The sequence below is a fragment of the Propithecus coquereli genome, unplaced genomic scaffold (assembly GCF_000956105.1).
Source record: "Propithecus coquereli isolate 6110/MARCELLA unplaced genomic scaffold, Pcoq_1.0 Scaffold621, whole genome shotgun sequence".
Classification (NCBI taxonomy): Eukaryota; Metazoa; Chordata; class Mammalia; order Primates; family Indriidae; genus Propithecus; species Propithecus coquereli.
The window spans coordinates 407,426-430,421 of NW_012152186.1; the positions used below are offsets into that span (position 1 = coordinate 407,426).

General features: G+C 56.5%; 2 protein-coding genes across 4 annotated transcripts; both read left to right on the forward strand.

Moving 5' to 3' along the window:
• Positions 1 to 501: 501 nt before the first annotated feature.
• Positions 502 to 3,756, forward strand: NME4 (NME/NM23 nucleoside diphosphate kinase 4). 2 transcript variants are annotated; one of them, XM_012659627.1, is made up of 5 exons: positions 502 to 596; positions 2,101 to 2,234; positions 2,467 to 2,568; positions 2,697 to 2,809; positions 3,352 to 3,756. In XM_012659627.1, exons 1-5 carry the CDS (start codon positions 506 to 508, stop codon positions 3,473 to 3,475), a joined length of 564 nt encoding a protein of 187 aa, XP_012515081.1. In that variant the 5' UTR covers positions 502 to 505; the 3' UTR covers positions 3,476 to 3,756. The 2 variants fall into 2 exon arrangements, with proteins under 2 accessions (XP_012515081.1, XP_012515082.1); XM_012659628.1 differs by lacking the exon at positions 502 to 596 and adding an exon at positions 1,350 to 1,407.
• Positions 3,757 to 5,180: 1,424 nt separating this feature from the next.
• Positions 5,181 to 22,996, forward strand: DECR2 (2,4-dienoyl CoA reductase 2, peroxisomal). Of its 2 annotated transcripts, none has more exons than XM_012659626.1 (9): positions 5,181 to 5,340; positions 11,888 to 11,956; positions 13,053 to 13,104; positions 13,653 to 13,788; positions 14,899 to 15,023; positions 15,100 to 15,193; positions 15,402 to 15,506; positions 15,766 to 15,983; positions 22,968 to 22,996. In XM_012659626.1, exons 1-8 carry the CDS (start codon positions 5,261 to 5,263, stop codon positions 15,981 to 15,983), a joined length of 879 nt encoding a protein of 292 aa, XP_012515080.1. In that variant the 5' UTR covers positions 5,181 to 5,260; the 3' UTR covers positions 22,968 to 22,996. The 2 variants fall into 2 exon arrangements, with proteins under 2 accessions (XP_012515080.1, XP_012515079.1); XM_012659625.1 differs by lacking the exon at positions 22,968 to 22,996 and adding an exon at positions 22,482 to 22,605.

Sequence of the window (22,996 nt, forward strand, 5' to 3'; positions counted from 1 at the left end):
CTAGCACTCTGGGAGGCCGGGGCAGGAGGATCATTTGAGCTCAGGAGTTCCAGCCCAGCCTGAGCAAGACGAGACCCCATCTCTAGTAAAAATAGAAAAATTATCTGGGCCTGGTGGTGCACACCTGGAGTCCCAGCTGCTCCGGAGGCTGAGGCAGGAGGATGCTTGAGCCCAGGAGTGGGAGGTTGCAGTGAGCTGTGATGACATCACTGCACTGCAGTTTGGGCAACAGAGCGAGACCCTTTCTCAAAAAGAAACAAATCTCCCATGTGCCTGTGAGCCCCGGGCTCTGCCGGTGCAGCGGGCCTAGAGCGTGGGTCAGCGCCGGTGCAGGGTCAGTCCCCGAGCGGGGCTGCGGCTGGGGGGCGTGGCCCAGGGGACGGGCTGGGGCCAGGGGGCGGGGCCGGGGCGGGTCTGCGGCGGGCTGGGGGCCGGAGGATGGGCCTGGGGCCTGGCACCGCCCTCCCATCTCCGCTACACGCCGCGTTCCCCTCCGCCCCGCGTCATGGGCGGCCTCTTTGGGGGCGCCGCGCTGCGGGGGCTGCGCTGCTGGCTGCGCGCCCCAGGCCCTGGCCTGCTCGCGCGCACCTGCTCGGGTGAGTCGGGCCGGACGACCCAGTAGGCCGGCGGGAGGGCGCGCCGCTCGGCCTTTGTTCGCGCACGTGCGGCGGGGCAGGCCGAGGGTGGGGGTCCAGCCAAGTCTGAAGGCGCAGACTCGGACCGGCGCTCCACTCCCGCCCTGGAGTTCCCGTCCCGCCTGGCCGGGGCCGTGCCTTCCTTCTCCCCAGGCTGCCTCGGGTCGGCGGGGGGCCCAGGGTCCTGGAACAATTGAAAGCCAAAGGCCAGGAGGCCGCACAGGGCGGTGTTGGAGGTCCGCTTGGCCCGGGTCTCCTGGAGAGGCTTGTCCCCAGCAGAGGAGCACTCCCCAGGAGCCGCTGTGGCTGGGCCGCCTCCCGCCAAGTTAGGCCAGAGTGGGGACACTAGGCCCTACGTCTGCCTGGCCCACTGCTGCCCACTCGCGGGGTGCTTCCTGAGAGCCACGTATCATAATGTTCCTTCCATAGGCCCTGACAAGTGACTGCCATCCTCCAAGGCGCAGAGCAGCTGGCAGCAGAGCCCCCAGGCTAGAAGAGAGCCCTGTGAACTGGGTTTGGGGGGAACAAACAAGCCAGGGGGTTCCTCCCATGGGCCTCCTTCAGTCCTGAAGGCCCGTGGTGGGCACCCACTGCCTGCTACTCAGGATGAACTGTGGTCAATTTTCCCTCCTGGAGGTGAGGCCAGACATGCAGCCTGCCTGGACGCTAACTCGCCATTTCTCCTTTGGTTCTGTGCACCCTTTTTGTGGGACATCCAGCGTCTGGGCTCTTTTCAAAACCAGCATTTTGACCCTGGACCTAATGCTAGAGGGTCAGCATCACTCTGGGAGTGGCCTGGGGCTGTAGGAGGGTGAGCATGTCTCCGGCTCCCTGGCAGTGCCCCCTCCAGAGGAGAGAGGCTAGGGCAGAGTTCAGCACTGACCCTGGGTCTGGAAGCATCTGGCCTTGGAACCCCCAGCAGCAGAGTTCCCGCCTGGCAGGGTGTGAGAGAGGAAGCCCTCCAGCGTCTGCTGGCTGCAGACAAGAACCCTCTACCTGCCTTCTCCATCTTCAGGCCCCTTTTGTCCCCGTGCCCATGGCCCACCTGGTGGAAGAAGTGCACTTTTCCCTGGGTCTCTGCCATTCCTTCACCTCAAATCCAGAGGATGGTCTGGGCTTCAGACCGTGTCTGTGCCATCTTGCAGAGGGACAATAGTCAAAATCAAGGCCAGAGTTGTGCAGCATCTCCAGGCCTCCAGGGCAGATTATGCCACTGCCTTAGCAAAGCTGTGGCCCCTCCAACAGGCTAGAAGACCTGGGGACATTCTGCCCTGGGTATCCCTGACAGGCAGTGCCACGGGGGCACTTTCTGGCTCTGGGTACCATACTTGTCTCTTCCAGAGCTGCCCTGCGTAGAGGCAGATACCCTGAAGCACGGTGCTGCCTGGGCCCTGGCAGAGGAGCCCAGGTCAGGGGGCCATGGAAGCGTGAGGCAGCAGCAGCCCTGACCCCTCCTCTTTTAAAGGAGGGCCCTCTTGGACCCGGGAGCGGACCTTGGTGGCGGTGAAGCCAGATGGGGTGCAGCGGCGGCTGGTTGGGGATGTGATCCAGCGCTTTGAGAGGCGGGGCTTCAAGCTGGTGGGGATGAAGATGCTGCAGGTACCAGGGCTCACTGCTGGTGGGTGTCCCTGAGGGGACATCTCAGCTAGTGTCGGGGGAATGTCCTGGCTTTGGCAGTTGAAGCGGGGAGGGAGGCATCTGTTCTGCGGTTGGGAACCCATGTAGGTGTTACCTTCAAGGTGCTCTGGGGTCAGGGCACCACAGCCACCTGCCCAGTGCCCGGAGTTTACTCTCTGGGGGCCTCTTTTACCCCTCCCCCTATACCACCCAGGCGCCTGAGAGCGTCCTTGCTGAGCACTACCAGGACCTGAGGAGAAAGCCCTTCTACCCAGCCCTCATCAGCTACATGAGCTCCGGGCCAGTAGTGGCCATGGTATGGTGGGCAGCGGCAGTGGAGGGGCAGCAGGTGTGTCCTCCCCTAAGCAAAAGGAAGGGCCCTGGATTGAGCCTGGGGGCCCTTGGCGCTCTCCACCTCTCCCCAGACTTTATCTCTTGCTGCAGGTCTGGGAAGGGTACAATGTGGTCCGTGCCTCAAGGGCCATGATAGGACATACTGACTCTGCAGAGGCCGCCCCTGGGACCATCCGGGGAGACTTCAGCATTCACATCAGCAGGTACCGGGACCCTGACACACTCAGCTGCCCACTCGGGGGCAAAGAGGGCCAGTGTTTGGGGTGACGGCCTGTTCCTAAGGCAGATCCACAAGACCTGGGTGTCTTGCTGTGCTGAAGGTGAAGCCAAAAGACTTATGGTGGGATATCACAGCTTACGTCGCTGGAGCTTTCTTCACAACCCTTTCCTGCACGTAGGAGGAGATGAAGCATTTGCTTTGTGTTGTGTGTATACTCTGCCGTGATTGCCCGTTATCTGACTAACTTGCCAGACACCGCTAGGGGCTGGCGTGGCACAGCTGGGGGGAAATGAGGTGCCAAAAAGCTTGGGTCTGGGCTGGTGCAGGAGGTTGTGAGCAAGAGGCTGAGGCCAGGCTGGAGCCCGGTTTCCCAGCCTCCTGTTATTCTTTCCCCTCTGCACAATCACCAGGCTTGTTCCCCTAGACAGAGGGCAACAGGGGAGTAAAAGATGGACCCTGGGACTCCCCAAAGTGCACACTGCAGCCAGCCTGAGCCTTACCTTTCTCTCCTGCCACCTGGCACAGGAACATCATCCACGCCAGTGACTCCATAGAGGGGGCCCAGAGAGAGATCCAGCTGTGGTTCCAGAGCAGTGAGCTGGTGAACTGGGCAGACGGTGGCCATCAGAGCAGCGTGTACCCAGTCTGAGAGCTCAGGCTGCCCTTGGCCACCCCAGCGTCCAACCAGGACCAACTACCTCGGTCAATAAGAACTCAAGCCCACGCCTATACCTGTCTCCCAAATCACTTCCCTGTTCACCTGCTGCACCCCCAGCTTGGAGGAGTTTGAGCCACCAACTTTACGTGCCTTTCTGTATCCCAACCAGCATTAAGATTGGAACAAATCTTTTCTGTACCAAAGTGCCAGACAACCTTTGGGGTGTCTTCAAAGGTGGGTGGTATAACTGCTTCTCCCCCAAAGTGGAGATATTAAAATTCACTGTGCTGGACATGGGGGTGGTGCACTCATTATGAAGTCGTAATGACTATCTGCCATCTCTGAGGTAGAAATGATGCTTTTATGCAAGTTATAAGCAGTTTAAAAATGAAGGTGGCCAGGCACAGTGGCTTATGCCTGTAATCCCAGCACTTTGGGAGGCTGAGGCGGGAGGATCACTTGAGCCCAAGAGTTTGAGACCAGCCTGGCAACACAGCAAGACCCCATCTCTACCAAAAAAAAAAAAAAAAAGTAAGAAAAACTAGCCTGGTGTGGTGGCATGCACCGGTAGTCCCAGCTACTGGGGAGGCTGAGGTGGGAGGTTCACGTAGCCTAGAAATTTGAGGCTGCAAGGAGCTATGATCATGCCACTGCACTCCAGCCCAGGCAACAGAGAGAGACCCTGACTCAAAGCAAAAATAAATAATAAAAATGAAGCTTACTGTCTTGCACACTCAGGAAGGGATCCATAACTTTGTTGAATGCATGAGCCAGGCAAGGGTCCAGAGACCTCCAGCCTGAGATCTGGGGGAATACAGGCTGAGCCCCAGGTTGGCGCAGTCCCAGGAGGAGCAGCCTTTCCTGAGCGGGTCGGGAAGCTGCAGCTGGAACAGCTGGAGCAGCCAGGAAGGGGTAGCTGGGGGCTGAGAGCCCCCGGGGCAGAATGAGCCTGGTGACCACAGACCTCCCCCACTTTGTGGCCTTATGTGGCCCAAAGCTGGTGGGAGCTGCCTGGCATCCATTTGTTGCCACGTAGACACCACACACATCACACCCCACCCCTGGGTCCGGAAGTCGGTGCTCCTACGGTGTGTCCTCGGGCCCTCAGCACAGGTAGCAGACCCTGCCTATCATTACACCTGCTGAAGCCAACTTGGGCGTCCCGGGTTCAGGGCATCGGCCACTGCCTGATTCGCCACCTGGGGCACGGATGAAGTGCCAGCGGCCCTTTATTGGCCACCAAACCGGTCAGGAGGGGAACTGGCACTAAGGACGGCCACGCCAGGGAAAGGCCCTCCTCGTTTTCCTCTGCTTTCCCGGGGCTAGCTTCCCTTCCCTCCTCCTTCGCCGTATTTGTGCAGCAGGGAAGGGGGAGGTGCGGGGTGAGGGGCTCAAACTCCCCGACCCGCTGTTTGAGGAGCGCGGCTGGGCCCGCGGCGGTGGCGGACGCCGAGAAGCCCCGGGCTGCCGCGCGAGCCCGGCCTCATAGCGGGAACCGGGAGTGTCCGATGCGGCCGCCAGGCTCCGACTGCGGCGCGGACGCCCAGCCCCGGTGAAGGCCGCGAGGCCGGCAGGACGCGCACCGCACTGCGCCTGCGCCCGCCGCGCGCGCGGCCCGGACCGACCTCCAGTCCCAGCATGCCGTGCTCGGGGGCGGAGCCTCCATGAGGGCGTGCCCGGGGCGGGGCTTGTCCCGGGAGAGCGCCCAGGGCGAAGTTCGAGGCCGTTCCCGCGCTGGGTCCCGCCGTCCTCGCTGCTCCCGCCGCGCCGAGGGCCATGGCGCAGCCGCCGCCCGACGTGGAGGACGACGCCTGCCTACCTGAGTACCGCCACCTCTTCTGCCCCGACCTGCTCCGGTGAGCGCGCGTCCGTCCCGCCGCGGCACGCGGTGGGGTCGGGGTGGCGACGGCTCGTGTGTTCGAAAGCAGGTCTCGCCTGGTCACCTGGTGAACAGAGTTGTAGGTTGAAGTTGTAGGAAAAGTTCCTGAAGACCCAGAAAGCCCAGAAATACCAGGTTTTGAGAAGCAGCTTTGTCTTTGCTTCCTGTAAAAGTCGTGCACGTTTCTTGTCAATGTAAGGTTTTTGGATGGTCGGGGCCAGAGAAAGAAAGACGAGCAGAGCGAAAAGGGCAAGCAACGAGGCTTTATTGGGGGAAGGGGAAAAAGAGCGCTCCGGGGCAAGGTTCACGGGTCCCGAGAGGTGGGGCCCGAGAAGTGGCGCCGCCCGAGAGTTTTGAGCGGGCTTATATATGTTTTAGAGTTGGGGGATGGGGGTTTTCTGGGGCGAAGAATTTTGGCGTGAAAAGTGGAGAGTTCTTTGTTGCAGTTTTAGGGTGGGTGTCGAGAAGTAGGAGGGGCCAGTGGTATTTGTGGACCCCAGGGACCGCAACTTCTCTTATCCGGGTGAACGTCCAGGTGTGGTTATTTTTTAACTCAGGTGAGCCTGGCAGTTGTTTGTGGGCTTCTCTTATTTGCTTTAGGGAGGGGAGGGCTGCCCGCCACCAGCCTTACATTCCGGCCTTTTGGTTATGTTGGGCGCCGCTCTTTCTGACTACTTCCTGCTGTGAGGGGATGTAGTCGGGGCTGTGGGCCGGAGTGGGCTGGAGGAGGGGTGACTGGTCCAGGGGGGACTGGTTGCGGGGAGTATGGATGAAGAGGTAGTTGGTTTACTGCCACTGGAGATAGCTCCTGTAGGCGGCGCTGGAGGAACTTAAATTTTTAGACGTAAATTGAATCCGGATCAGCCGTGTGAGAGATACCAGAGTCGGTCTCTGGCGGCTGAGGCAGGTATCTGTCCGCGTGAGCACGGAGAAGTTGCCTTTGGGGAGAGAGAGATGGGAGATAGGAGGCCAAAGGTGGGGACTGGGCTGGAAGATGATGGTTAATGAGAAAAGGCCGGTGGTACATGAGCTCAAAAGGGCTCAGATAAGTAGGATATCGAGGGGCTGCCCTGATCCGTGTGAGAGCCAGGGGCAAGAGGTAAGTCATGATTGACGGGACTCGATAATGAGTTTGGTGAGGTGGTCTTTTATTAACCTGTTAGCCCTTTTAACCTTTCCTGAGGACTGAGGTCTGTAGGGAACATGAAGTTTCTATGTTATATTGAGTGTCTCACAGACATGGTGAACAACTTTAGAAATGAAAGCAGGGCCATTGTCAGACTGAATGGAGGAAGGAAGGCCAAAACGAGGAATAATCTTTGTGATGAGAGTGGAGGCCACAACTCTAGCAGTTTTGTTGGCAGTAGGGAAAGCTTCAGCCCAACCCGTGAAGGTGTCTATCAGTGTTAAAAGATATTTGAAGCGTCTGCGGGGCGACATGTGAGTGAAATCGACCTGCCAGTCTTGTCCGGGGTGGTGTCCACGCATTCGATGGGTAGACACGGGGAGTTTGAGGCCCCCCTGAGGATTGACAGAAGCACAAATGTCACAGACCGAGCACACAGTTTTGATAAGGGAGTTTAGCGAAGGGTGTGAAAATAGAGGCTGTAGGAAGTGGAAGAGGCCCTTGGTGCCAATATAGCAAGGTTGGAGGGAAGGAATGGAAAGGAAAAGAAGAGGAGCTGGACCAGGGTGTTTTGGGGATGTTAGGCTGTGGGCGACAGCATCGGCATAGTTGTTCCCCTTAGTGAGGTGGTAGTGGCTTTGACCAACTCAGAACAAGAATGAGAGGACAGGGTTAAGGATGGGATGGGAAGTAGAGTAGCAGGGTTTCAGGTTGGAGACTGCGTCAAGGTAATGGTGGGATTTTTTACAAATAGGAGATAGAATTCCTGTAATCTAGAAGGAGTGAGGAGCGCCAACGAACGGTGAGTTAGAAGGTCTTGGAGGCGATGGGTAGAAAAGACATGTAGATCCTGTCCCAGGGAAAGTTTTAGTGCCTCCCTAGCGAGAGTAGCTGCCGCGGCCAGTATCCAGAGACAGGGCGGCCAGCCACGGACCGTGGTGTCCAGTTGTTTGGATAAATAAGCTACCGGAGTAAAGGAGGGTGGGTTCCAGGAGCCCAGAGATTGGGTGAGAACGCCGAGGGCCAGGCCTTGGCGCTCATCCGTGTAAAGGTAAAAGGGTTTTTTTAGGATTAGGGAGAGTTAGAGGGGGTGCTTGTAGGAGAGCATCAGGAAGCTTCAGAAACGCGCGGCAGACAGCCTGAGGGTTTAATAGAGGGCCAGCGGAGGCATCACATGCTGCCTCATAGAGGGGTTTAGCAAGGAGAGAAAAGTTGGGGATCCAGTGTCGGAAGAAACCAACGAACCCGAGGAAGGACAGAATCTGCTCGGCAGTGGTGGGTGGCTGAAGGTCACGAAGAGCCTGCTGGCGATCCACAGTGAGACCACGGGAAATGGGGGTGAGACGAAGTCCAAGGTAAGCGACAGTGGGTGTAGACAGCTGAACTTTAGAGGGGGACACCTGACAGCCCTTAGAGGCAAGAAAGTTGAGTAGAGAGGCAGTGTGAGTCTTGGAGTATTGCAGAGAGGGACTACAGAGCAGTAGATCATCAACGTATTGGAGGATGGTGCTAGGTTGTAAGGAACACTGGAGTAGGTCCTGGGCCAGAGCCTGACCAAATAGATAGGGGCTGTCCCGAAACCCCTGGGTCAGGACAGTCCAAGTGACTTGCCTGCATGTGTTCGTGTCAGGATCTTTCCATGTGAGGGCAAGGAGATTGTAGCTGGCTGGGTCTAAGGGGATAGTAAAGACGGCATCTTTGAGGTCCAGGACAGGAAAGTGGGTAGTGGAGGGCAGAATATGAGAAAGTAAAGTGTAGGGATTAGGCACTACAGGGTGTATGGGGACCACTGCCTCATTAATGAGTCTGAGGTCCTGGACTAGCCGGTAGGAGCCATTTGGCTTTCTGACAGGAAGGATTGGGGTGTTGTAGGGGAGAGTTAGTAGGAACAAGGAGGCCTGTCTGTAAGAGGTGGTCGGCAATGGGTTTGAGACCCCTTTGGTGTGTAGGTGATATGGGAAACTGAGGTCGAGAAGGGAAAGAGGACGGGTCTTTGAGCTTGATAAGGATGGGGGTGTGATGAGAGGCAACAATGGGAGTGGAGGTGTCACACACTCGGGGGTCCACTTCCTGAGCAGGCAGCGGGAGTGGAGGGGAGTCGCCTTGGCCACCAGATGTAGCAGGTAGTAAAGAGAGCAGTAGCAGGGAGGCGGGTCCTGAAGAGAAGTTAAGTGTGGCCCCTATTTTGGCTAGCAAGGCGTGCCCCAAAAGGGGAGTGGGACATGGAGGTATAATAAGGAAAGAGTGAGTGATGGGGCGTTGTTCAAGCCAGCATGTCACCGGCCCGGTTGTGCGAGGAAAGGACGGGCGGCCGTCAATCCCCATGACGGAGACCTGGGAAGGATAAGTGGGACCAGAGAAAGCGGAGAGGACAGAGTAGGTAGCCCCCGTGTCGACCAAAAAGGACACTGTCTACCCGCTACCTTGATTTTTGCCCTGGGCTCGGCCAGGGTGATCAGGGTCGTCGAGTCGGGGTCCCATCAGTCGTCGGCAGCCAAGCCCAACATCGCCATTGGCGGGTCTATGGATGGAAGGGCTGACCCTCCAGACCCTGAGCCGGAGGGGCAATCACTTTTCCAGTGTCCCTCTTGACCGCATGCACATGGCTTAGTGGGCGGTCGTGGCTGCGGGCAGCATTTGGCCCAGTGGCCCTCGAAGCACTTGGCGGAAGGGGTGGCCCCAGAGGGTCCAGCCGGTGTCGCAGGTCTTCTCGAACCACCGACCCCTGCCGGCCGCAGAGCTGCAACCAAGGCGTGGGCCTGCAAGTGAGCCTTTTGGCGCTTCCTTTTGGACCTCTGCCTGTTTATCACAAGAATTGAAAACTTTAAATGCAATAATTACCAGGTCACCAAGTGGGATCTGAGGACCTTGATCTGCCTTTTTGAGCTTCTTTCAGATGTCAGAAGAGGACTGAGTGATAAAGTGGGTTGCCAGGACTGTGCCCCTGGCCACCGAGGTGGGGTCTAGGCGGATGTGTTGGATAAGGGCGTCGGTGAGGCGACTCAGAAAGGCGGCCGGGTTTTCATCTGCCCTCTGAGTGACCTCCCTCAGCTTGTCATAGTTGACCGCGCGTTGGGCAGTGGCATGGAGCCCAGCGAGAATGCACTGCAGCATGCGGTCCCGCCGTCTCCTGCCTTTCTGGGTATCTGGCTGATAATCCCATTCCGGCTCATTTCAGGGAACAGCCTCTACACCTGGTGGCCTGGTGCGATCATTGAGCTGGACCTGGTCAGCATGGCCCTGGGCCGCTGCCCAGACCCGTGCCTTTTCATCAGTAGTGAGGGTGGAAGATAGGATAACAAAGATATCATGCCAAGTGAGGTCGTAGGCCTGAGTAAGATACCGGAATTCCTTGGTGTAAGCAGTAGGGTCATTTGAAAACGACCCCAACCGCCTCTCACTTTGGGAGAGGTCAGAAAGGGAAAAGGGGACATGTACTTGTACGACGCCCTTGGCCCCGGCCACTTCATGCAGCGGGCAGATGAGAGGACGATTGGAGGGGAGTCTGTGAGAATGGGTGTGACGACCGATAGGAGACCGCGGGGGCGACTGGGGGAATGGAGCGGTGGGTTGGGCAGAAGGCTCAGGTGGAGAGTGACCAGAGTAAGGCGGGGGTCTAACGGGAGGGTGGCTGAGGAGTCTGGGGAATCTGAGAAGGCCGAGGTGGAGGCTGCTGGAGAGAGGTCTGAGAGGGATCTGGAGAGAGAGGGGAGTTGTGAGCCAGGAGGACCTGCGCAGGGTTACAGGTCTGACAGAGGGAGGGGCGGGAGCGCACGTAGGAGAAAGCCGGGAGGGTGCAGATAGCCTGGACACGGCGGGGCTGTGTAGGGGAGACCTCAAGGAGTTAAGGGAAACAGAGAAAGCTGAGGAGGCATCTGGAGAGACAGGAAGAGACGGTGCCGGGTGATGAGAGGATGGTGTCAGGGAAAGAGAGAGAGAGAGAGAGAAAAAAACAGAGATAACGGGAGCCTGAACAGAAAAAGGCTTGGACGTATGGCATCTGCATGGGGAGGAGGTCGAGGAGGGGAAGAACCGAGAGACTCAGGAGGGTCAGAGAAAGCAGAAGGTTTCTTCGCTGGAGGTGGCGGGGTAGTGGAAGGAGGAAGGGCAGGAGGTGGTGGGGCCCCGAGTGCGGGCGGCAAGGTCCTGGCCAGGAGGACCCGTGCGGGATTGCAAGTCAGGCAAAGAGAGGGGCGAGAGTGGAGGTAAAAAAATGCCTGGACATAAGGAATTTTGGACCACTTGCCGCTTCTGTGGCAGAAGTTGTCAAGGTCTTGTAAGACATTGAAATCGAAAGTCCCATTTGTAGGCCACTGGGAGCCATTGTCCAATTTATACATTGGCCAGGCATTATTATAGTAAAAAGTGAGGTGCTTGGGCCGGATATCGGGCCCAAGGCCCAAGACAGTCAGGTTAGCCAGGAGACAGCCCAGGGGAGTCTTCCGTGGAATTTTGGAGGATTGGCTGCCCATGGTGTCTCAGGTCAAGCAGATGGGGAAGGCGACAAAAGCCAGGGGGATGTCCCCACCAAGGCAGATATGCCCAGACAGGAAAAGGGAACAAGAGAGTCTCAGGCATCCCTGAGGGTCTCCAGTCCCGGGGTCAGGGCCCTCTGACCTGGGCCCACGAATTTAAACGGAAGGAACAGCTCCTTGAGACAGAGATCCAAACGGTCTTGAGCTGAGGCAACACAGAGTGACTTACCCGGGCCAAGAGAATCAGGGACCTAGGGCGTGTGGCCAAAGATCCTTGTCCGGAGGGTCCGCGGAAGGGGGCGGCGCCACTTGCCCCTCCTTGGTTTTGGCACCGAAATGTAAGGTTTTTGGATGGTCGGCGCCAGAGAAAGAAAGACGAGCAGAGCGAAAAGGGCAAGCAACGAGGCTTTATTGGGGGAAGGGGAAAAAGAGCGCTCCCGGGCGAGGTTCACGGGTCCCGAGAGGTGGGACCCAAGAAGTGGCGCCGCCCGAGAGTTTTGAGCGGGCTTATATATGTTTTAGATTTGGGGGATGGGGGTTTTCTGGGGCAAACAATTTTGGCGTGAAAAGTGGGGAGTTCTTTGTTGCAGTTTTAGGGTGGGTGTCGAGAAGTAGGAGGGGCCAGTGGTATTTGTGGATTTCAGGCGGCGCCGGTGGTATTTGTGGACCCCAGGGACCGCAACTTCTCTTATCGGGGTGAACGTCCAGGTGTGGTTATTTTTTAACTCAGGTGAGCCTGGCAGTTGTTTGTGGGCTTCTCTTACTTTCTTTAGGGAGGGGAGGGGTGCCCGCCACCAGCCTTACAGTCAATTCAGACCGGGCAAAAGCGCCGGTTGAGAGGGTCAGAGCCGTCCGCAGCCACCCGCTTGCCCGCCTCGGTTAACAGCAATCTTTTTAAAGAGCCTCCTTTTTTCTGCTCTCAGGGACAAAGTGGCATTTATCACAGGCGGTGGCTCTGGGATTGGGTTCCGGATTGCTGAGATTTTCATGAGGTGAGCACTGCTCTGGGCCCCCCGCCCCGTGCCCCTGCTGGATCCCGGGCTCCCTGGACAGGATGCTCGGTGGGTGGTGGAACTTCTCTAGGGAATGGGGCGTGGACGTCCCCCGCCTGCCCAGCAGAGTCCAGGTGCCTCCTAGAGGGTCTGGGGAGGGGTCGGGTATTGGCACAGGGGGAGACTGGACTCTGGGGTCTCCCAGGGGTAGACTGGACTCTGGGGTCTCCCAGAGGCCAGTGGAGGTTGTGTGGCTCTGGTCTTGGGGCCTTCTGGGGCCTCACAGAGCTGGGGTCAGGGTGGGTTGTATCGGACGCCCCTACCACGCAGAGCACATTGTCTCTTGGAACACAAGCAAGTGGTGTGACCAGGCCGGGGTTAGCAACTTGTCACCCTGCCTGGCAGAAGCCCAGAGTTAGGCTGAGGCTGGGAGAGAGGGACCCTTCCCCGGTTCCCCCAAGCGTCCCTACTTTAAATACCAAAGAGGTGAGTCCCACAGGAAGAGGTTGGGTGGACCTGTCTTTAAAGCCGAGGCTCTATGCATGTTGCTTCTCCTAGAAGAGCCTGGTCATCTATGCTCAGGGTCGTTTTGAGGATTAGATGGGCCACTGTAGCTCCCATGGACCTGCTTAGCAGGCAGTAGCTGCCTTTGTTGTTACTGTGAGGCGGCGTGGGGCAGGGAGGCACCTGCTTCAGAATGGGCTCTGTGCCCTTCACTCCAACTCCACAGGGGGAAGGGGGCCCAGGCATGTGGGGCTGAGCCAGGAGGACAAAGCAGAGCCTGGGCAGTAGCTGTCTCTGCATGCACAAGGTGTTCAGGGTGGGGTCTACAAGCCTGTGTGACTGCGATACCACATGCCAGAGGGGCCCAGCCCAGAAACCCCGGGGTGGGCAACAATGGCATTCACCTGAGGTCCCTCCACAGTTGCTCAGCCCTGTTCAGCCCATGCCCTCTGCCAGCCGTGCCTTCAGCCCTTGACTGGTACTTTTGCCAAGAAACTCTTGGGTGGGATCGCTGCTACGTGCTTGGGCAAGAGCCCACCTGGGAGTGCCCCTCCCCCCTTACTGTCCTCACACCTGCCGTCTGGTTTTGCAGGCATGGCTGCCACACAGTCATCGCCAGCCGGAGCCTGCCAAGAGTGTCTATGGTGAGGGTCTCTCCTGTGGCCCCATCCACGGGTAGCTGTGGGGGCCCTTGAGCCTGGGCTAGGAGGGTGCTGAGGTCCAGGGGATAGTGACGCCAGAACTTTCTCCTCCCCCAAATATGGAGCTTTGGGAAAGTGATTATTGGGTCCTGTGAGGGGCCCTCATATTGGAGGATCTCTGGCCTTAGTAGGGTTATGAAGGTGTCCCACCTACCTGGGTCCTTGACCTGGGCTAGAATCTCACCAGTGCCACCTCTGGCAGGGATGGAAATCCAGGTGGGGCTGCCCTTGGCCAGTGATGGCAGAGCAAAGGGAGGATTCTGGGCAGGGACGGGGGGATAGAGGGTGTGGGATGTCTTACAAACTCCCACCAGGGCTCGTGGCCTCAGGAGTGGCCCCTTGGAGGCTGGGCTCCCCCAGAGTGGGGTCCAGCAGCAAATCCAGGGTCCTGGTAGAACCTGGACCCATGTCATCCTCATGGACTCTGAAGGCTGTTCCTCCAGGCTGAGGCTGCTGAGCTGTCCACCTGTGTCTTTTTGTCTGGCTTCTAGGCTGCCAAGAAGCTGGCTGCTGCCACTGGCCAACGGTGCCTCCCTCTATCCATGGACGTCCGAGCGCCCCTAGCCATCGTGGCTGCTGTGGACCAGGCGCTAAAGGAGTTTGGCAAAATCGACATTCTCATCAACTGTGAGTCAGTGTTGAGTGAGGCTGGGGGGCTTCTGGCAGGTCAGCAATACCATCTTGGGGCCCCAGAACTCTGGTCCTTGCATGGGGACTGTGCCAGAGGGCCTAGGTGCCCACCTCAGGCACAGCTGCAGGTACCGGAGGTGAAGACCCAGGCTCTGGGCTCTGTCTCGGGCCAGGCTCTGCTGCTTCCAGTTCAGCACAGCCTCCACTCAAGCCTGCCTGTGAATGTGACTGATACAGGCCCAGGGGTACCTTGTGTCCTGAAATTCTCCCTTTAAAGAAAGTAATAGACCTTATTTTTTTTAGTACAGTTTAAGATTTACAGAGCCGTTGAGCAGGTAGTACGTGGAATTCCATGTACCCACCCCCAGTTTTCCTTACCAGTGACATCTTGCATTTGTTGCAGTTGATGAACAGCATTGATTTGTTATTACTAACTGCAGTCCACAGTTTGCATTAGGGTTCACTTGCTGAAATTCTCTTTTAGAACTATCCTGTGCATAGTTTCCTGGGGCTAACAGAGCGCCACAACCTGTGTGGCTTAAAACAACAGAAACGTACTCTTTCTCCGTCCTGGAGGCTAGAAAGTCCAAGGCCAAGGTGATAGCAGAGCCATGCTCTCTGAAGCTCTAGCGGAGAATCTATTCCATGCCTTTATCGTAGCTCCGGTGTTGCCGGCAGTCCTTAGCTCATAGACGCATTGCTCTACTCTCTGCCTCTGTGTCACGTGGCCCGTGTGTCTCTGCGTCTTCTCTTATTATGGGGACATCAGTCACTGGATTTGGGGCTCACCCTAATTCAGTGTGACTTCAGTGTAACTTGGTTATATCTGCAAAAACCCTATTTTCAAAAGGCCACATTCATAGGTACCAGAGATCAGGACTTCATCGTGTCTTTTTGGGGGACACAGTTCCACCCATGATATCCTATCTCTGTGCTGTCCAAGTGCAAGGGTCTCCTTCTCTGTCCAGCTTGCAGCACCCTGAGGGTCCATGTGCTCTACCTGCCTACAGGGCATACGGGCTCCCTCCTGCACCCTCCCTGCAGGGCCACTGCCTACCTGGCACCCCTGTCTCCAGGACCTGCACACCTGCGTCTCTTCCTCTGCAGGTGCAGCTGGGAATTTCCTGTGTCCTGCCAGTGCGTTGTCCTTCAACGCCTTCAAGACCGTGATGGACATCGACACTGTTGGCACTTTCAACGTGTCCCGTGTGCTCTACGAGAAGTTCTTCCGGGTAGGTGTCCTCCTGGTTGGAGCCTCCCATCTTCTGGTTACCTGCTCACTGCCCCCCACCCCCCCGTGTGTTGCAGGACCATGGAGGGGTGATCGTGAACATCACTGCAACCCTGAGTAACCGGGGGCAGGTGCTCCAGGTGCATGCAGGCTCAGCCAAGGCAGCCATGGGTAGGGGCACCCCGGCCTGCCACCTGGGTTCTCTGTGGGGCCCACTCCTGACCACCCTGGAGGCCGGCCATCTCCAGGAGAAGCTGGGCCCAGCTGTGGGCAGCGGAGAGGCCTGGCCTTGGCCCTGGGCCCCCACCCACATTCGGGCCACCCCAGAAGGCAGAGTGGCTCTGCGTCCTCCCCTCACATCCATCTCCCTTCCACGCAGATGCAATGACGCGGCACTTGGCTGTGGAGTGGGGTCCCCAGAATATCCGTGTCAACAGCCTCGCCCCCGGCCCTATCCGTGGCACAGAGGGATTCCGGCGCCTGGGTAAGCCTCCTGGGGAGCGCGGGCCTCCCTTGGATCTTCCCCTGGGGCATAGGCTGCCCATCGAAGCTTCCAGAACCTTGGCAGGTGCATGTTGAAAGCCCTGTGCTGGTTCCTTGGCAGCTGCACTCCTCTGTCCGCTAGGCCTTGGGGACACTGAATGTCCCTGTTGTTCACAGATGTGGCTTGGGGAAGGTGCTGGCTGGGGAGGGTGTGGGGGTCCTGGGGCTCACAGGGGCCTGAGCCTCCCGCTGCCCTCCAGTTGGCCCCCAGGCCAGCATGAATACAGAAGTCCTGGCGAGCCCCCTGCAAAGGCTGGGGAACAAGACGGAGATCGCCCACAGCGCACTCTACCTGGCCAGCCCGCTGGCATCCTACGTGACAGGGGCCGTGCTGGTGGTTGATGGTGGGGCGTGGCTGACGTTCCCAAATGATGTCACGCGGCTGGCGGATTTCGAATCCTTCTCTGCTAAGCTCTAGGTGAGTGTCCCGGGGTCACCTGTGTCCTTGACGCTCCTGCCCTCGCCCTGCTGGGCTGCTGCGGAACTGGAGGGTCAGTCTCTGCAGGAGCGTGGTGGGCGTCTCCCTTGTCCCCATCCTCGCTGCCCACTGGGCAGACAGGGCCCCCAGGCTGTGTGGGAGTCGTCCGGCCCTGTGACCTAGGCCTCTGCTGGCATTTCCGACAAGCTCTGGAAGGCTGAGGCAGAGGAAGTGTTCAGAAGGGGGAGCCACCCTGAGCCTGCTCCTGAGCTCTGGGATGCCTCCTGCCACCCCCGCCCCCAGTGGAGCCCAGCCCCAAATCTGAGTTCAGCCCTTCTCCAGGCACCGAGCTGTCTCCACACTGTCCCGCCCCACGGCCCCACCTCTGGGGCAGGATCGACCAGGCATGGAGCCTGGCCTGTGACCCTGCTCGTGCGGGCGTCTGACCGAGGGCCAGCTAGGAGTGGGGGCAGCCAAGGTGCTGGGGTGTCCCTGGCCTGCCCAGCCCTAGCCCCTGGCCTCCTTTCTCCCTGCGTGTGAGCAGTGGGTGTCCTTGGTAGCTCTTGCCTGCCTTAGGTGGAGGGCATGGGGCACTCTGCGCTCCGTTTTCCCTTCCTCGCTCCTGGCCCTGGGGAAGCTGTGTCCTCAGAGGGAAGTCAAACCAGAGAGGCTGGAGGGATGCGTCGGAGCCACCCGCCAGGCCCCGTGTCCTGGGCCCCTTCACGAGGGTGCTTGGGTGGGGGACGGGATGCGCTGGCTGGATGGGGGCACCTTCCACGTCGGCCTCCAGTTGACACAGGCTGGGGTTGCTCACCCCCTGCCCTGGGACTCCCACGGGGGCCTCCCCACAGGAGCTTGTCCTCGGTCACTCAGGGCTCACTTTCCAGGCCCTCGGGTGGCTGGTCCCTGTCACCAGCACCTTCCCTCAGGACTGGGGGCATTGGGAAATTCCAGCCCCTCCTTTGTTCGTTGGGTCCAGCGCCTGAGGGGGTTACTTGGATCCTGTGCCTCCTTTTCGGTTCGTTGGTTAAAACTTTGAGGTGCCCTGTCTGAGTTGCCAGGAGCTGTGGGACGGCCCCCAGGCTGGCCCACAAGTGCCGCCGCCTTGCTGTTTCTGCACTTCCAGTTTGCATACGCACAGGTTCTACAATCTTGCCAGAAAATGCATTTTTTAAAAACAAAATCTTTTTAATATAAAAATACCTATTCATTGGGCTTTGCAAAAGTTTTTAGAAGGAAAAAGAAGACGATTGAAAAGAATCAGTGGTGATACTGTCGCTTAGAGGTTGGGGTTGTGTTTCCTTCCTGCGTTTTTGTGACGTTTAGAACACTCTTCCCACCTGGTGCCTGAAGCCCTGGTCCTCAGGCAGGGCACCTGCTCCCCTGCGGGAGGCAACCTGCTCAGACGCGGCTGAGACTGGGGGCCACGTCCCAGGACCAGCCAGGCCTCCTCTGCCCACCCGCTGGTCGCCTCTCTCCTCGGGCTGGTCGCCGCCTTGCCTTTCTTCCTCTTGTGAACGTGGCCCAGCCCCTCTGCACACGGAAGGGCGTGAGCGGGAGGCCGGAGGGAGGCTGGCTGCCTGTGCCCTCCTTTCCCTCACGGACGGCCCTGGGCCCTGTGGTCCCCACTCTGTTTTTGCACACTCCCAGCTCACTGCTGTCCCAAATCCCAAATGTGTTCAGGCCTTACTTTCTGAGAAAGGGGAGAAAAGTTTGGCACCTTGGCAAACACAGTATTAAGCTTACACCTGTTGAGTCAGCTTTAGGGGGCTCATTTCCACATGTGGTTCCTCACCTGTGAAGCAGGAGCAGCCGTAGTCACCCAGGAGGCAACGTCAGAAGCAGGATGCACTTACTTGCCGGCAGCAGCTCTGTGGTGACCCCACAGCTGTCAGAGCTTGGCTCAGGTCCTTTTCCTGCCCAGCACTGTTGGGGCCACATCCCTGCACACCTAGTGTCCAACCTGTTCAGCCTTCTTACAGAGTCCAGATGTGGCCTCTGTGGGGCTTAGCAAAGGAAGTGACTGAAAACTTACAGCCACAGGCAACACCAAACACTCCGGTGCACCCTGAGGGTGGGATTGGCTGGACTGACAGTCGACACCCACACGAGTGCACCGTCTGCGCAAGTGAAGCACCTGACCTTCGCCTGGCACCTGTCTGTGGACCTGCGTCTGGAACGCGCATCCCGGGTGTCCACCAGCCTCGACAGCCAGGCGCTGTTGCCTTTGACGTCCGAGATGTGCAGGTGAGGTGGAGACGTTGTGCAGCACGGAGCTGAGGTTTGAGAACAGCGTCTGCCTGCCAGGACCCATCCGCGTGCTGACCTCCAGGACGACAGCAGAGTCTGGAGGCAGGTGCTCCGGGACCAAGCCTTTCCGTGCAGACACAGGGAAGTCACTTGTTCCTCATGTGGATGTGGCTGTCAGTTTGGCTGCAAGAAACTGGCCTCGCTGTTTGGCTGCGTCCACCACCCAAAAGGATGGGTACAGGCCACACCCCGGCAGGTGTCACTTGCCCGCCATGAAGCTGGGGAAGGCAGGTGAGAGAGAGAAGGGCCAGGTGTGCATGGTGAGGAGAGGCAGTGGTGCTCTGGCTCATGGAGCTGTCGTTGGCCTTGGTGGTGACGTCTACACCACAGCGGTTGGCAAAGAAGTAGGCTGTCCCTGTTCACATCAACAATCTCTTAACATTCTCTTCAAATACACCATATCTTGAAAATATAGAAAATGCTGGGTTGCCTGAAAGGAAGGATAATTTTTTATATGTGAACCTTGGTGAGAGAATTTTCTGAAACTTTAGCTGTAGAAGCTGCCAACTCTGAGCTTCCCTCTTTGATGCGGACGAAGGTGTTTAACTTCCATCCTTTGAAAGCCGTGCGTGAAAACGTCAGCCAAAGCAGAGGGGTGCGGGATTCGGTCCCTTTCCCACGTCTTCACTGGAGTTTCAGGGAGCAGATGCACATTTTAAAAAGTGTGTGTCGTGTGCTGTGTCTGTTGAATGAACAAATGAACGAAGCTTCTTCACCCTCAACCTTTTGTGAGCCACACAGTTTACTTCAGAGCCATCACTGTGACTCACAGGATGCAGTGGACATCCGTGCGTGCCAATCTTTGTATAGAAAACCTGAGAATGGCCCACGTAAACAGTGCTGATTTGGGGGCGTCCGTCTGTGCTGCCTTGCACGGCCATGGTACCTGTGCTTTGTGTGTGCTGCAAGCCTCTGGCAGGTTTGCCACAGGCCAGACTCCTGTGTGGCTCTGCCAGCCACTGGGCTTGGCTCCTTCCCCACGTGTGTCTCTCATCCCCCACCCCCCCACTGCCTTCCTCTCTTTCCTTCCCAGCCTGGGCACTGTGGTACCTGCCATGGCTGAGCCACCCCAACGGGCCAGGGGAGACTTGGGCTGTAGGTAACCTCGCCTGGACATTTGTCCACCAACTGAGTGTGTACACGCACCTGCTCTGTCCAGGGTGCTGGGGACAGAAATGTGTGTGTGCTACCCTCCTGGGGAGGGGCTGGTGCCTGCCTGGCTTCCTGTCTTCTCTCTGCCTTGCACGTGGGCTCACTGATGGCGCAAAGGCAGCGAGAGCAAGACGATGAGTCCCCAAGAACCTCATCAGCGGTGAGGTTTGAGGGCTGTCCTTTGACCCCCACATCATCTTGTCCTTATCCTTTGGGACAGACCAAGCCTGCCTTGCAGCAGTCAAGCCCCCACCCACGGGCTTGGCGAGGGACTGCTTCTAGAACACGAGTTGGCACCACTGCTGACTCACACCAACCCAAGTGGCTGCAGGCCAGTGTTGCCCAGTGTGCTGCGTTTTCAGCGTGTGTCTGTGTGTTCCTGTCCAGTGGTCCAAGGAGTCTTGGACCTGCCTCCCTGGTGACCGGGAACCTGGGAAGCCAAAAGGGCAGTTGGAGGATGGCAGGTCGTCCCTGACAGGTGTCTGTCAAAGAAGGAATGAGAAATGTTCGTCAGAAGTATGAAGAATTAACTTTTAGCTCTTCCATCATCACATGCGATTTGGACAATTTTTACACAGTGGGGAGGAGAATGACGTGACCTGGACCTTCACCTCTTTGGGAGGTGACAGGCGGCTAAGAAGGGAGCTCTGCTCCCTGCACAAACCTCCCTGCAGGCTCCGGAGCCCTCCCCAGCTAGGCCTGGGGGAGGTGTGGTGGGCACAGAGGGGGCTCTGAAGAACTCCAGGCGCGGGGGGAGCTGGAGATGCGTTGTCATCAAGAAGGCAGGAAGCAGGTGCTAGCAACTTCAGAGTGAAAAGTTAAAATAAGAAAATCTTCAAACCCTCCGGCTGAGTCAGGAGGAGTTAAATGGTGCCTTACGAATTCATGTTCTATTTTTACTCTAAGAAATGTACTTTACCAAATTTGAAGGTGAGACTAAAAGTCCTTCCACACTGAATAAGGTATCAGTAAACACAAGTGAGGCTCTGGGCTCTCAACTGCTGGAGACCACTAGGGAGAGTGTGGTCCGGACCTAAATTTGACTTCTCACCAAGTTCCTTACAGAATGCAAATTTTAATCTAGTTTTCAAAGTTGTAAATTAAAAATATTTGGCAGGTAGTTTTAGTTTATAGCTTTATTTAGGTGTAATGACATGATAAACTGCACATACGTGAAATGTGTAATTTGACGAGTTCTGACACGTCCGCACCATCAGGCCCTCAGTGCGCTCAAGGCCATGAGCGGTCCCCAGCACCTGCTGGGGGCTTCCCCGGCCCCGGGATCCCTCCCTCACCGGTCCCACCCCTTACCCCAGTGACTGCGGATCTGCCGCCGCTGCAGGTTAGTTTGCGTTTTCCAGAGTTTTGTATGAGTGGAATCAGTAATGTGGACTCTCTTTTCTCTGGCTCCCTTTATTGAACATTATTATTCTGAGATTTGTCCACAATGCTGTATGTATCGACAATTCATTCCTTCTTATTGCTGAGTTGTCATCTGGGGTATGATGTACCAGCTTGTTGATTCATTTACCTGTTGATACACATTTGGGTTGTCCCCAGTTCTTTTCAGACAGTCTCACTCCGTTGCCCTCAGTAGAGTGCCGTGGCATCAGCCTAGCTCATAGCAACCTCAAACTCCTGGACTCAAGTGATCCTCCAGCCTTGGCCTCCCAGAGTGCTAGCATTACAGGCGTGAGCCACCACGTCCAGCCTGCACATTTCCTTGATTTACCAATGAGGTTGAGCATCTTTGTTATATGCTTATCAGCAATTTGAATTTCTGATTGAATATGAACTGCTTATTTGTATTTCTTTGCTTGTTTTCCTATGGGGTTGCTGTTCTTTTATTGGTTTTTGAGGAATTCCTTGTGTATTCTAGAAATGAAACTTTTGTCAGTTACATCCATTCTAAATATCTCTTCCCAGTTGTTACCTTAAAATTTACATGTTGGCCAGGCGCAGTGGCTCACGCCTGTAATCCTAGCTCTCTGGGAGGCCAAGGCGGGCGGATTGTTTGAGCTCAGGAGTTCGAAACCAGCCTGAGCAAGAGCGAGACCCCGTCTCTACTAAAAATAGAAAGAAATTAATTGGACAACTAAAAATATGTAGAAAAAGCTAGCCGGGCATGGTGGTGCATGCCTGTAGTCCCAGCTACTCAGGAGGCTGAGGCAGGAGGATCGCTTGAGCCCAGGAGTTTGAGGTTGCTGTGAGCTAAGATGACGTCACGGCACTCTAGCCCAGGCAACACAGTGAGACTCTGTCTCAAAAAAAAAAAAAAAAAAATTTACATGTCGAAGCCCTACCCACCAATGTGATGATGTTTGGAGATGGGTCTTTGGGAGGTAATTAGGCATATGAGGTCATGAGGGCAGGGCCCTTCCATGGGATTAGTGCCTTTAGCAGAAGAGACAACAGAGAGCCTGCTTGCTCTCTGATGTGAGGACACTGAGAAGATGGCTGCTATGGCTTGAAAATCTGTCCCCTCCAAAACTCGTTGAAATTTAACCGCTAATGTGGCAGTATTGAGAGGTAAGGCCTTTAAGAGGTGACTGGAAAAATGGGTTATCAGGGGAGTGGGACAGGTGGCTTTATAAGAAGAGGAAGAGAAGCCAGATGTGGTGGCTCACACCTGTAATCCCAGCACTTTGGGAAGACAAGGTGGGGGAATCACTTGAGGCTGGAAGTTTGAGACCAGCCTGGGCAACATAGTGAGACCCCATCTCTACAAAAAATGAAAAAAAAATTAGCCCAGCATGGTGGTACACTTCTGCAGTCCCAACTACTCAGGAGACTGAGGCAGGAGGATTGCTTGAGTCCTGGAGTTTGATGTTGCAATGAGCTATGAGGGCACCACTGCACTCCCGCCTGGGTGCCAGAGTGAACAATCTTGGCCACTCGCCACGTGCTGCCGTGTGCCACCTCAGGATTCTGCAGTCTCCACCAGCAAGAAGGCCCTTACCAGATGCAGCCCCTTGACTTTGGACTTCTCAGCCTCTATAAGAAATAAATCTTTCTTTATAAATTACTCAATTTCAGGTGTTCTGTCATAAGCAACAGAAAACAGACTAAGACAGTGACCGTCAGCGAGCCAGGAAGTGAGTACTCCCCAGGAACTGAACTGGCTGACACCTTGATCTTGGCCTTTTTAGCCTCCAGAACCGTGGAAAATAAAATGTCTGTTGTTTAAGTAAATCAGTCTCTGGTGTTTTGTTATGGCAGCCCAAGAAGGCCAAGACATTATGACGTATCTTTGTCCAACAGAAGTCTTAACTAAAAAAAAATTTACTAAGGTATGATTTACATACAGTAAAAATTATCCTTTGTAGTGTACAGTTCTGTGAGTTTTGATAAACACATACAGTTATGGAACATTTCCTTCATTCCAAAAAACTCTTCCATTCCCAGCCCACGATGATCTGATTTCTGTCTCCACAGTTTTGCAACGCTTAAAATTTTAATGTATTTAATCATTCTTCCCTTTAATGGTTTGTGATTTTTATTTTTTTTTCTTTTCATTTTCAGTGACCCACTTGAAGTGATTTTTATTCTTG

Bases quoted from the DNA above. Each gene is read 5' to 3' on its own strand.
- DECR2 (XM_012659626.1), top strand. From the start codon at position 5,261: ATGGCGCAGCCGCCGCCCGACGTGGAGGACGACGCCTGCCTACCTGAG. The intron at 13,105-13,652 runs GTGAGGGTCTCT...TCTGGCTTCTAG, and splicing joins GCCTGCCAAGAGTGTCTATG to GCTGCCAAGAAGCTGGCTGC. The intron at 15,507-15,765 runs GTAAGCCTCCTG...GCTGCCCTCCAG, and splicing joins AGAGGGATTCCGGCGCCTGG to TTGGCCCCCAGGCCAGCATG.
- NME4 (XM_012659627.1), top strand. From the start codon at position 506: ATGGGCGGCCTCTTTGGGGGCGCCGCGCTGCGGGGGCTGCGCTGCTGG. The intron at 597-2,100 runs GTGAGTCGGGCC...CCTCTTTTAAAG, and splicing joins GCTCGCGCGCACCTGCTCGG to GAGGGCCCTCTTGGACCCGG. The intron at 2,235-2,466 runs GTACCAGGGCTC...TATACCACCCAG, and splicing joins TGGGGATGAAGATGCTGCAG to GCGCCTGAGAGCGTCCTTGC.